The sequence below is a fragment of the Taudactylus pleione genome, unplaced genomic scaffold, assembly GCF_031769625.1.
Source record: "Taudactylus pleione unplaced genomic scaffold, aTauple2 ptg001095l, whole genome shotgun sequence".
NCBI lineage: Eukaryota > Metazoa > Chordata > Amphibia > Anura > Myobatrachidae > Taudactylus > Taudactylus pleione.
Genome location: NW_028285496.1, coordinates 2155146 through 2167576, shown reverse-complemented (window position 1 = coordinate 2167576; position 12431 = coordinate 2155146). Strand labels below are relative to the sequence as shown.

At 48.0% G+C, this 12431-nt stretch overlaps 1 protein-coding gene across 1 annotated transcript in view; it reads right to left on the bottom strand.

Annotated features, from left to right (window-relative positions):
* LOC148453754 (uncharacterized) overlaps nt 1-8743 on the bottom strand; it is a 32003-nt gene extending 23260 nt beyond the window's left edge. Inside the window, exons 1-4 of the mRNA XM_088461776.1 lie at nt 8380-8743; nt 6745-7883; nt 6349-6358; nt 5344-6228 (exon numbers count right to left, since the gene is read on the bottom strand). Coding sequence (XP_088317902.1) covers nt 5344-6228; nt 6349-6358; nt 6745-7883; nt 8380-8743 — 2398 coding nt within the window. The remainder of the gene's footprint in view (nt 1-5343; nt 6229-6348; nt 6359-6744; nt 7884-8379) is intronic.
* Nucleotides 8744-12431: the final 3688 nt, after the last annotated feature.

Below are 12431 nucleotides of genomic sequence, written 5' to 3'. Positions count from 1 at the left end.
GGTAGGCAGGAGATATCTGTGATACTAGTGTATGGGGACAGCGGGCCATTCCGGGAGAGGAAGGTAAGCAGGAGATATCTGTGATACTAGTGTATGGGGACAGCGGGCCATTCTGGGAGAGAAAGGTAAGCAGGAGATATCTGTGATACTAGTGTATGGGGACAGCGAGCCATTCCGGGAGAGAAAGGTAAGCAGGAGATATCTGTGATGCTAGTGTATGGGGACAGCAGGCCATTCCGGGAGAGAAAGGTAAGTAGGAGATATCTGTGATACTAGTGTATGGGGACATCGGGCCATTCCAGGAGAGAAAGGTAAACAGGAGATATCTGTGATACTAGTGTATGGGGACAGCGGGCCATTCCAGGAGAGGAAGGTAAGCTGGAGATATCTGTGATACTAGTGTATGGGGACAGCGGACAATCCGGGAGAGGAAGGTAAGCAGGGGATATCTGTGATACTAGTGTATGGGGACAGCGGGCCATTCCGGGAGAGGAAGGTAAGCAGGAGATATCTGTGATACTAGTGTATGGGGACAGCTGGCCATTCCGGGAGAGGAAGGTAAGCAGGAGATATCTGTGATACTAGTGTATGGGGACAGAGGGCCATTCCGGGAGAGAAAGGTAGGCAGGAGATATCTGTGATACTAGTGTATGGGGACAGCGGGCCACTCTGGGAGAGAAAGGTAAGCAGGAGATATCTGTGATACTAGTGTATGGGGACAGCGAGCCATTCCGGGAGAGAAAGGTAAGCAGGAGATATCTGTGATACTAGTGTATGGGGACAGCGGGCCATTCCGGGAGAGAAAGGTAAGCAGGAGATGTCTGTGATACTAGTGTATGGGGACAGCGGGCCATTCCTGGAGAGAAAGGTAAGTAGGAGATATCTGTGATACTAGTGTATGGGGACAGCGGGCCATTCCTGGAGAGAAAGGTATGTAGGAGATATCTGTGATACTAGTGTATGGGGACAGCGGGCCATTCCGGGAGAGAAAGGTAAGTAGGAGATATCTGTGATACTAGTGTATGGGGACAGCGGGCCATTCCGGGAGAGAAAGGTAAGCAGGAGATATCTGTGATACTAGTGTATGGGGTGTATATCTGTGATATCTCCTGCTTTACCTTCTTGATGAATGGCCTGATAACTTAATTTCTACAGTTGCAGGTGAACATGTTAATTTTCACTTGCTTTTGTAGAAATTAAGTGATGATGAAGAGGCCCTTAAGTATTGTCTATTTGAACTACTGTTGCATGATGGTGATTATGGCTACACAAACAGGTGGTTTCCAGACCATGTGATCTCCTGCATGAATAGTGACTACCGACTTAAGACACTGCCTGTCCAGGATCAATTTCTTTAGAGGTTCCCCGTTGCAGAGAAATCATATAGGTAAGAAAATACTTATTCACATGTTGTTTATTCACTTGAAAGAGTGGTGAGCATGCCCCCAGCATGACAAAAATGGCAGGGAGTGGCTTGCGGGCATGGCATATCACGTGAGGCCACACCCCTTGCCGTGAGGCCACGCCCATTGTGAGTTTTTCCAGGGCCACTTTAAATTCCCAATCCGCCCCTGGATAGATAGATAGATATGAGATAGATAGATAGATATGAGATAGATAGATAGATATGAGATAGATAGATAGATAGATAGATAGATATTAGAGATAGATAGATAGATAGATAGATAGATAGATAGATAGATAGATAGATAGATAGATAGATAGATAGATAGATATGAGATAGATACGAGGTATGTCTTTTATATAATGAGACTGATTAAATAACTCATCTTTATTTATTGGTATTACAAATTTAATGTTTGTCCCCTTCAAAATACTTCGCTGTAGTCTTGTTACCACTGGTGGAAGGCATGGAGCAAATCAATTTCTGTTAGGTGTTTCAACATATCTGCCATTTTCTTCTTTACAGCATCAACTGATTCAAATCCCATTGAGAACTTGTGGTCAATCCTCAAGAGGCGGGTGTACAAACAAAAACCCACAAACTCTTACAAACTCCAAGCATTGATTAGGCAAGAATGGGTGGCCATCAGTCAGTATGTGGCACAGAAGGTGAGTGACAGCATGCCAGGGCGTATTACAGAGGTCTTGAAAAAGAAGGGTCAAGACTGCAAACATTGACTCTTTGCATAAACTTAATGTAATTATCAATAAAAGCCTTTGGGCTCTATTTATTAACATTATTTTTACTAAAATAAAGTGAAAAAAGGTGTTTTCACACCCTTTTCACATTATTTTAGTATTACCTACAGTTACTAAAGGGCAATTGGAGTAGAATTCGTAAAATTCTACTCCAACCCCTAATTATGACTTATTTTTAGTAATCAGATCGCATGTCCCATAATTGTAATGGAAAATGTGATCTGTCCAAAGTTACTAAATATAAATTCTGAAAAAATAACAGGGAAAGCCCTGTGATAATAACACCACCTGGAGGGGGCGTTATCCAGGGTCTCCCCCGGTTACCGGACTCCTGCTCCGCTCTGACAGGGAGAACAAAGCCCGGAGCCGGCCCCAGTGATCAGCTGTGTGGTCACTCTAAACAGACCACACACTGATTCACTGCAAAAAAAATAGTAAAAAAAAAAATTAACTTACCTGACTCCAGGGACCAGAGTTCGGGGCTCCGGTGATGTCCTCCCTCCGGTCAGCTGGTCTCCCATCCTGCACTGCGGCCCCGTCATCAGGTGACCGGGTCACAGTGCAGTATGGGACGTCAGCTGACCGGAGGACATCACCAGAGCCCGAATCATGCAGGTAAGTGTTTTTTTTTTTTTTTTTTTTAAAGATCTGTTTATTTTGGATTTTCAAAAATCAAGTGACAGAAAAAAATTGAAAATGTTCCAGGCAGATATCAATAACAGTAAATAGCAATGTGCAATAGTTATACAAAGGTAACATGGGAAAAGCAAACTGGTGTGTGGATTCAGACACAAACATACATTAGGGAAGTAGAAATATAGTCTCAGTTTGAATAATAATTGTATAACAGTACAAAAATAGCCCATAAACAATATTATAATATCCAAAGAAAAGTAAAACAATACATATGGATATCTGGATAAAAACACAAAAATAACAGCAAAAAATACAAATATTAGAAAAAAGGAGGGGGGGGAGGAAGAAAGAAAGGCAGCGTTGCAGAAGACTCAATGAAGAGAGAATACGTGGTCAATATTGGGGTGATGTACAGAGCTTGTCCCCTGAGCATATATACTATATATAGGAACATCCAGGTTTACAATTGATCAAAAGGAAATACAATACATAAGAATTTCCTTTTCATTCAAGATAACTGTCTTAGTAAATACCATGAGTTAGTCTCAAACAACTTCAAAATCTGAGCTTGTGTAGGGGAGTCGAGTGATTCAATATATGCGCCCCATTTTTTATAAAAGGATGTAACCCCTCCTTCCAGCACAGGGAAAACTGCTTGTCTATCATAATACAGGGTCTGGAGCATAATAGACTTAACCGTTCCCAAAAGGGGAGGGGAAGGGGAGGTCCAAGCACATAAAATGTCTTTTTTGCAGGTAAGTGTAATTAAGGGAGAGTGGAGGGGTCCGCGATCACGGGAGGTGGGGTTTAGCGACGGGGTGGGGGTAGCAGCAGCGGCCGGTCAGCGCATGCGCGGGGCACTTGTCATGGTATTTTTTTGCGAAAATACTGTGACTAGTGTGCGGAGGGGATTCGCAGGTACAGAGCTTTCACGCAAGCTCTGTCCCTGCAAGGGATTTGTAGTAAATCCCTGTGATATTGCCTGAATTCACAATGCGAACTCACTCGGTAATATCACACTACAATCTGCATTTAGCAATGTGGATTGTAGTAAATAGAGCCCTTTGACACTTATGAAAGGCTTGTAATGTTACTTCAGTATATCATAGTAACATCTGGCAAAGAGGTCTAAAAACACTAAGGGCTCTATTTACTACAATCCGCATATTGATAAGGCGTCCATAACTTTATTGCAATTAAACACAATATATAACAGCTTACACTAACTTATACTAAAATAAAGACAGGACACAGACTGCTTTGGTTAAATGGTCATAACTTTCTTTATTAAAGGTATGACCCTGAATTATACTTAAATTATTGAATTTACTTTATTGGGAGGCAAAGAAGGATGCTACAACCAGCTCCAGCCATATGATCTTAGCCAATATTAGGGGACGACTGATACGCCCCCCCTGTGGCCATTGTGACCAATATTAGGGAGCGACTGAAACGCCCCCCCTGTGGTCATTGTAAGCTAAGCTGCGAAGACTCACAACCCCTATGATATTGCATAGTACGAGCGTGTCCGCAGAGACTGACGCCCAAAGTCCTCCCGCAGAGGTAGGCCATACTACGACCATTTAAAGGATATGTGCTCCACAACGAATACTCTTACACTTTACGTGGCCGCTGGATTGTAGCACCTTCCCGCCACCGCCAGGTTCCAAAGAACCGCAGCCTGCCACCCAAACCAAAACACTAGACCGCATCCAAACAGGAAATAACATCACCCAAAAACACACCTAACCCCAAATCTGATAAATGCACCCCATCAGGGCGAAAAAACGGAGCCTGCTCTAAACATAAACTTGGGTGCCGAACCACCAAACCACCTGACCCGGAGACAAAACGAGAAACAGCCTTGTTAATCTTCCTGCGAGCCTTATCCAAAGCCAACAAGTCCCTTGAACCCCTCCATACATACCAAGCGCACCTCCGGCCACCGGGACCGAAGGGCGCACAAATCAGCCTGCATCCGCAAGATCAGATCTATACCCTTAGACTGCCCCACATCATTGCCTCCGAGGTGAATCACCAGCCATGCCGGGCGCCCACAGCGCATCTCCTGCTGAAACAAGAATTCTAAAAGAGCTGGCCACCGCATGCCCCTGACCCCAAACCAACGAACCTGACGCCCCCCTAACAACAGGGATGCCCTTTTTGCCATCGCATGCCTTTCAGCCCAATAAATAAACGAATGGCCCACAAGCCAGACTTGCTCAGAAGACACAGACATAGCTGTAAAAGAGCAAAAAGAACTAAAACGTCAGTAAAGAAACATTATATGAAGAGTATAGAGGTAACTTAGGAGGAGAATGTTAGTAACAATGCCCAGGCGAAGGAGAAAATCCAAAAAACCTCCTGTTTGTCCTAGTGATCCATGAGCCGTGTATAATAAGCCAATTGAATTACGGCCCTTTTTTCTTTGGAGGAAAAATTAAAAAATCCCTTCACACCCTCAATTTTTGAATGCTAGCCATTCAAAAACTGGCGGGTAAACTACGTTTCTGGGGGAGAAAAACACAACTTAAAGCTTATCACATCTAACATATGATTTATAGGCGGATGACCTCCATCTCCCAATTGCTTGAATGGCAGATGGAGGCAATCCGCTAGCTGCTGCACAAGTAGCCGCGCCAATACGGAAAGAATGCGTCCCGTAATGTGCAACATCTAAACCCAGCTGACCCAAACAGCGCTTAAACACAGCAGCAAACTGAAACTTAGTCAAAGGAGAGGAGTCAGCATGTAATAACCATTGCGCGCCAACCGACGGGCGCAGACCCGCATATATCCCAGCCAAGCGCAAAGGGCAAATCTCAGAATTAGCATGCGGCTTGATGGTAACCCAACGCCCACGCCCTAACTGATCAGTTTTGGAACGTGGAATTTTGCACAGGATAGCCCCCGCCTGGATTACCACATGCTTAAATAATAGCCCTGAATCAGCAGACCTCTTACTAGATGCCACAAGCTCACTAATCCGAAACGCGCCAAAAAAAGCAAGCGCAAACGCTAAACGTAACAAAAAAGACTCAAATTCGGAAGATGTAATCAATGAAACTACCCCTATCAACCTCTGCAGCAGGGCCAGGTCAATCGGCCGGCGAGAATCAGCCACCCTGGGATTTTCTTTAGCCCAACCCTTAAGGGCCTTAGACAGCACAAAGGACTTTGTGGGATCATGACCGCCATGAAGGCGAGAGAAAAAAGCAATACCTGCAAGGGCGGAAGCCATGGCCGCCTTAGATCGGCCCCTCTGATAATGGTCCCACACAAATTCAACTAAACGCTGATCTAAAGACTTACCCACCCTAGGATGCCTAACCCGATAAGCCTCCCAGTCGCACCAAGCTGCCTCGTAAACTCGCAAAGTTGACGGAGCCAGGGACTTCCGGGCCAGACCAATTAGTCCGGCTCGACAATCTGCCAGACAGAAGACGGACACGTCATCCCAATCGGATTAGCCTCAGGGGCCAACACCCGAAACCTATCAAATTGAAAGCGGGATAGTGAATCCGCTATCCCGTTTTCAATGCCCGGTACATGCCTCGCCCTAAAGACAATATTCGCCTTCAAACATCTCAAAACTAAAAACCTCAACAGACGCAGCGCCATAGGAGAAGAAGAACGCTGATTATTAATAGCGTGCACCACGCCCAGGTTGTCACACCAAAAAATTATGTTCTGGTTAGACAAACTGTCAGCCCACAAATCCACAGCCACAATTATCGGAAAAAGTTCCAATAACAACAGGTTATACTGCAATCCGCGAGCTATCCATGATGCCGGCCATGGAGCAGCGCACCATTCCCCCTGAAAATATGCCCCGAAGCCAGTTGAACCTGCAGCATCGGTGAACAACTGCAATTCAGCATTGTCAACCGGCTGCAATGGCCAAATTAACTCGAGGTTGAAATCCAACAAAAATGAAGCCCACACCCGGAGGTCATCTAGGATTTCCCTGGAAAGGCGAACACTAAAATGCGGGTTGGAGACCCCCGCAATGGCCCGCTCCAATTTACGGCAAAACACCCTCCCCATCGGGATGATCCGACACGCAAAGTGAAATGAACCGAGAACCGACTGCACATGGCGGAATTTAACCCGCCGAGAATCTAAGCAACATTGAATCTGACCTAGCAATCGCTGCACCTTATCGTCCGGCAAACGGCAGCACCCAGCAACTGTGTCCACTTCGATACCTAGGTAAGACAAGCAAGAAGTCGGACCCTCTGTCTTGTCTGTGGCCACAGGAACGCCGAGCACCCGAAAAAGGGCCTGCGCAGAAAACAACACATCCCCACAAACTGTGCTATCATGCGGGCCGACGAACAAAAAGTCGTCCAAATAATGTGCGATACCGGCATGGCCAGTGCCAGCCTGGATACACCAATGCAAAATGGTGCTGAACTTTTCAAAATAAGCACACGAGATAGCACAGCCCATGGGGAGGCACCTGTCAACAAAAAATTGACCATCCAACATAAAACCCATAAAACGTAGGGACTCGGGGTGCAACGGAAGCAGGCGGAAAGCAGATTCCACATCCAATTTTGCCATCAACGCCCCAGGACCAAAACCCCTAATCATAGCGAGCGCCTCATCAAATAGCTGGTACTGCACTTGGCAAAGCGAGTGGGGTATTGCATCGTTCACAGAGCCCCCATGAGGGTACGACAAATGCTGTATCAAACGGAATTTACCCTGGACCTTTTTGGGCACGACTCCAAGGGGAGAAATGCATAGGTCCTGCAAAGGAGGGGAGGGAAAAGGCCCGGACATACGGCCCAACGCCACTTCAGCAAAGACTTTCTGTCGTACCACATGGGGAAGCTCTCTGGCCGACCGCAAGTTCCGGGAGGAGACTACATGCAAAGTGCCAGCTACGGGTAATCGGAAACCCAAACGAAAACCATCCAGCAAAAATTGGGACTCGTCCCGCAAAGGATACCAGCCCAACCATTTCGCTAACTCGTCTAGCACCACCGGAGAATAGGCCTTACTTGTCAACTCCGGTAGCGTCAGACCTGCCCCCTGAACCGCCCTTTGTTCCTGACTTACAGTCTTTAGCGGGGTGACTACCATTACAGATGCGGCAGGAGTGACGAAAATGACACCCTGACCCCCGGGAACACCGAGAGTCATTATAGGCGAAGCACTTCCCTTTACCGAGCATGTTCGCTCCAGCACGTGAAGGGAGAGAAGCCTTCCTACCTTGTGCCCCTTCCGCAGGCGCCTTAGTTTCCTGTGTAACAGCTAACCAGACCTCCACATCTTTACGGCCCAGAGGCATAACCAGCTGACCGTCCTGCTTCCTACGAAACTGTTCGTCGTAATCTCTCCAAACAAAGCCCTTGGATTTGATAAAAATATCATGCACCAAATGAATATACTTTATTACATTACGGTGCTCCGTTGGGCGCGTTTCAAGGTAGCAGGCCGAAAAAACCAGCATACCGCTAAGCCAATGATGAAAACCACGGCAAGAATCCTCCCCGCCACCCCCAGGTTTTTTGGCTTTATCTAAAGCTTTCTTCATGTCTTCGGTTAGAGAAAAAACATCCACAAACTTACCCTTACGCAAACCCCTGTCCACTGCCGTATTGGCACAGTGAACCATACCCGCATCTTCAACAGGCGCTACAACAGCAGCCGGAGCTGACTGACGCTTAGCCGCTTTCTTAACCAAATGCTGCGCAACCAGTTTAGCAAATTTTCGCAGGCGCGGCGGAGAGCTAGACGAGGAGCTACTATCGCTAGACCCTGAAGATTCCGTATCGAACTGCAAAGGAGGGACAGCAGACTCACCACCAGCCAGACCCGACATCCCGTCACCGACAGCCTCCGGCACCGCAACATCAGGGGCAACGATCACGTCCCCTGTATCAGGACCGGCCACGGCGCTACCACTCGAGATCCCAGCACCACCAGAAGCCATCGCTGGAGCACTAGGCAAAACACTGCGGCGAGACATAGAGGATGGTAAATCACTGGACACCGCAGCGGGGGTACTCGGAACTGTAGCTGGGTGAAAAACCGGGACAGGAGGAGAAGGAGTTAAAGGGGGAGGGGCGGCGCAAACCACACTGAGAGAAGGCGCTGGTGGGCGTGGGGCAGGACCCTGTGGGGCAACAAACTGTTGCGGCCAAGATGGAGCGGAAGGAGAATTAACAGGCACAGGGTAATTTGGGAAAGTATAAGGCTGGGCAAAAGAGGAATAAGGAAAAGGGGCCCCCGCAGGAGGAAAAAGGGGGTAATTGGAAAATTGGCCAGGAAAAGTAGGAAAAACCGAAGGTTGGGAAACTGAAGGAAAAACTGGGGAGGACCATGAAGTGAGGGAAGGAGCAGAGGAAAAAACAGGGAAAGAAGGATGCGCTGCTGGAAGAGGAAAGGGGGGTAGGGAGGAAACAGGCTGGGAGAGGAGGCTGGGAGGAACAGGGGGGGGTTATAGAGAGGGGGGGCAGCACCCACCCCAGCAGGAACTGTAGGGTGGTAAGGAACAGGGCCCCCAGAGTAGTTGGACCCCATGAAAATAGGAGCCGAAGGCTGGTGATATGGGGCGGGGCCCGGGGGCAAAATGGCGGCCGCGGGGGGGGGGGGGGCGGCACTGACCGCATGGAGGACTGGGCCCCCCGCAGCTTGGTACAGCATCGCAGGGGTGAAGGGGCTTGCAGTGCTGGCCGGAAGGTGGGCCGGGACCCCCGCAGCCTTATACAGCGCCGTGGGGGGCACCCGGCAGCGGGGGACATCATGGGGACAGGAGCGGAGGGAGGAAGCGCCTGGCTGGAGCCGCACGCGGGCGCAATGAAGGCCGGGCCCCCCGCAGCTTTATACAGCGCAGCGGGGGGGACCCGGCAACGGGGGGCATCAGGAGGCCAGGAGCGGAGAAAGGAAGGGCCGGGATGTAGATGCGTGCGGGCACCGGAGGTGACCGCGCGCCCGCGAGCAGTTGGAGGGAGGCTGCCGGAGCGAGCGGTGACCCCGCAGGAGACGGGGACCGCTCGCCCGGGGAGGAATAAGGCCCAGCAGGAGGGAGACTGTAGTCGGCGGCGGGGGGCGTGGCCAGTCCCCAGGCAGCATTTGAGACTTCTGCCGGGGACAAAATGGATGGCAAACTCAGGCGGCGCCGAGCTGGAGGAGGTGGGGGGGCTGGAGAATCCATAAATCGGCGGGGGGGTACTGAACGTTTTGGGCGAGGCATGAAAAAAGGGGGGGGTGGGCAGAGGTGAAAGGGAAAGGGAAAGTGATAAATTGAAGAAGAGTGAAAATAAGAAAAATGAAAAAACCAGAGGGGAAGCAAACAGACAAGAGGTGCACAAAAACAGGAGAATACAAGGGACAGGGAGATATAAAAGACAGGGAGATACAAGTATAAATGTCACCGGATACAGTTCCTGAGAATGGCACCCAGGACAAACACCGTCCAGAAAAGGAAGTTGCTGGGCGTACCCCAGTCCTATAAAGTCCACCAAGCCACTCCCACGAGCTCCCACATGGTCAGCGACCAACCAACCATGACAACCCCCCCCAAACTACTCTACCTAGCAACTACTGACAAATTCCAACCAATTACAAAAAACTAAGGACTCTTATATAGATTTAAACTTAGTCAGTTCTCATCTCTTCATACGGATTGTAGTGTGATATTACCGAGTGATATCAATATCACCTGATGACCGGGCCCCAGTGTACTATGGGAGACCAGCTGACCGGAGAGGAGCCATCACCGGAGGCCCGATCACCGGTCCCTGGATTCAGGTAAGTAAAAAAAAAAATGTTAAATTTTTTTTTTCTTTTTTTTACAGTAATCAGCTTGCGGTCTGCTTAGACCACACAGCTGATTACTGGTACCGGCTCCCGCCTCTGCTCTCCCCATTAGAACAGAGTAGGAGCCCGGTAACCGGGGGAGACCTAGGATAACGCCACCTCCAGGTGGCGTTATTATCACAGGGTTTCCCCCGGTATTTTTTTACAATTTATTTTTAGTAACTGTGGTCGGATCACATTTCCCATTACAATTATGGGAAATGCGATCTGCTTTACTAAAAATAAGTGATAATTAGGGGTTGGAGTAGAATTTTACTAATTCTACTCCAATTGCCCTGTAATAACTACAGGTGAAACTAAAATAATGTGAAAAGGGTGTGAAAACACCCTTTTTCACTTTATTTTAGTAAAAATAATGTTAATAAATAGGGCCCTAAAGCAGCAAATTTTGTGAAAACCAATACTTGTGTCATCCTCAAAACTTTTGGCCATGGCTGTAGATAGATAGATAGATAGATAGATAGATAGATAGATAGATAGATAGATAGATAGATAGATAGATAGATACTATAGATACTATAGATAGATATGCATTCACCATTTTCCCTTTCACCTATTCTGCAATTGAATATGGCGAATCGCGGGGACGCGCATGCCGCAAATTCACAATTCGCGTCTCAAACAGACGAATGCGGTGGAAAGTGCAATAGGCCACAAGTTTCCAACTTTTCGCCTCTAATTGAATTCGAATAGCTCCCATTTAATTTTTTTCTGTACTTTTATTATCACTATGCAGTATATATATATATTGTGACACAGTCAGATTAGGGGTTCCCTCTCCTGGGTAGAAGGACTCCTTTCTTACACACACCCACAGCAGCAGGGAAGCAGCACACCAGTCTGGATGCGAGTACAAGCTGGTCGGCGCCATTCTTTATTGTACAATGTCAGAAATAACATAAAGAAAACATAAACATAAATCCTAGCCCTGTCGGGGCACTAACTTCACAGGTGGTTCCCTCACTACCAGAACCTGGCAGGGCCTAATGCCCTCACCAGCAACAAAGGCACAGCACAACACTCACAGTTAGGTTTTCAAGTGTCTCTGAGCAAACTCCCTGTCTGCTCTCCCAGGTGAGACACTCAGCCCTAAACACACTAGGCTTATATTGGCCACTCTCAGGTGGAAACCCTAACAAGCCTGTTACCAGGCTAAGAGAACCAAAACCTGGAGTGGCCGTGGGTGGAGCCCTCCCTCTCCTCTCACCCACAACGCCCAGGTCCCAAACCGGCTTTTCAAAAAGCCGAGACTCAAGCCTGCTACACTGCAGACTTTCTCCTGGGGATTTAAAACACATAAGACAGGAATCTGGGATAAATGTCCCTGTCACAGACCACTTTACCAGTGATCCTATCACATATCCCCCCCCTTTGTTTCGACCTATGGGGCGGAACAACTGAAGCCCCCAAACAATGAACGCGTGACAATGCGTCTGCTTTAGACAACAGGCCCCCTGGCCTGTGTTCCACTGAAAATTTTAAAGTTTGTAACGCCAAGAACCATCTCGTAATTCTTGCATTACTGTCCTTATTTTCGGACATCCACTTCAAAGGGGCATGGTCAGTGATCAATTTGAACTTTCTTCCAACCAAGTAGTACCTGAGAGCCTCTAACGCCCACTTTATGGCCAACGCCTCTTTCTCCACTGTGGCATCGGGTAGGCATCGAATTTTGAAACACTGTTCAACTTTCGGAAGTCATTGCAGAAACGCACACTCCCGTCGGGCTTTGGAATCAACACAATGGGACTTGACCATTCACTATGTGATTCTTCAATAACCCCTAACTCTAGCATATT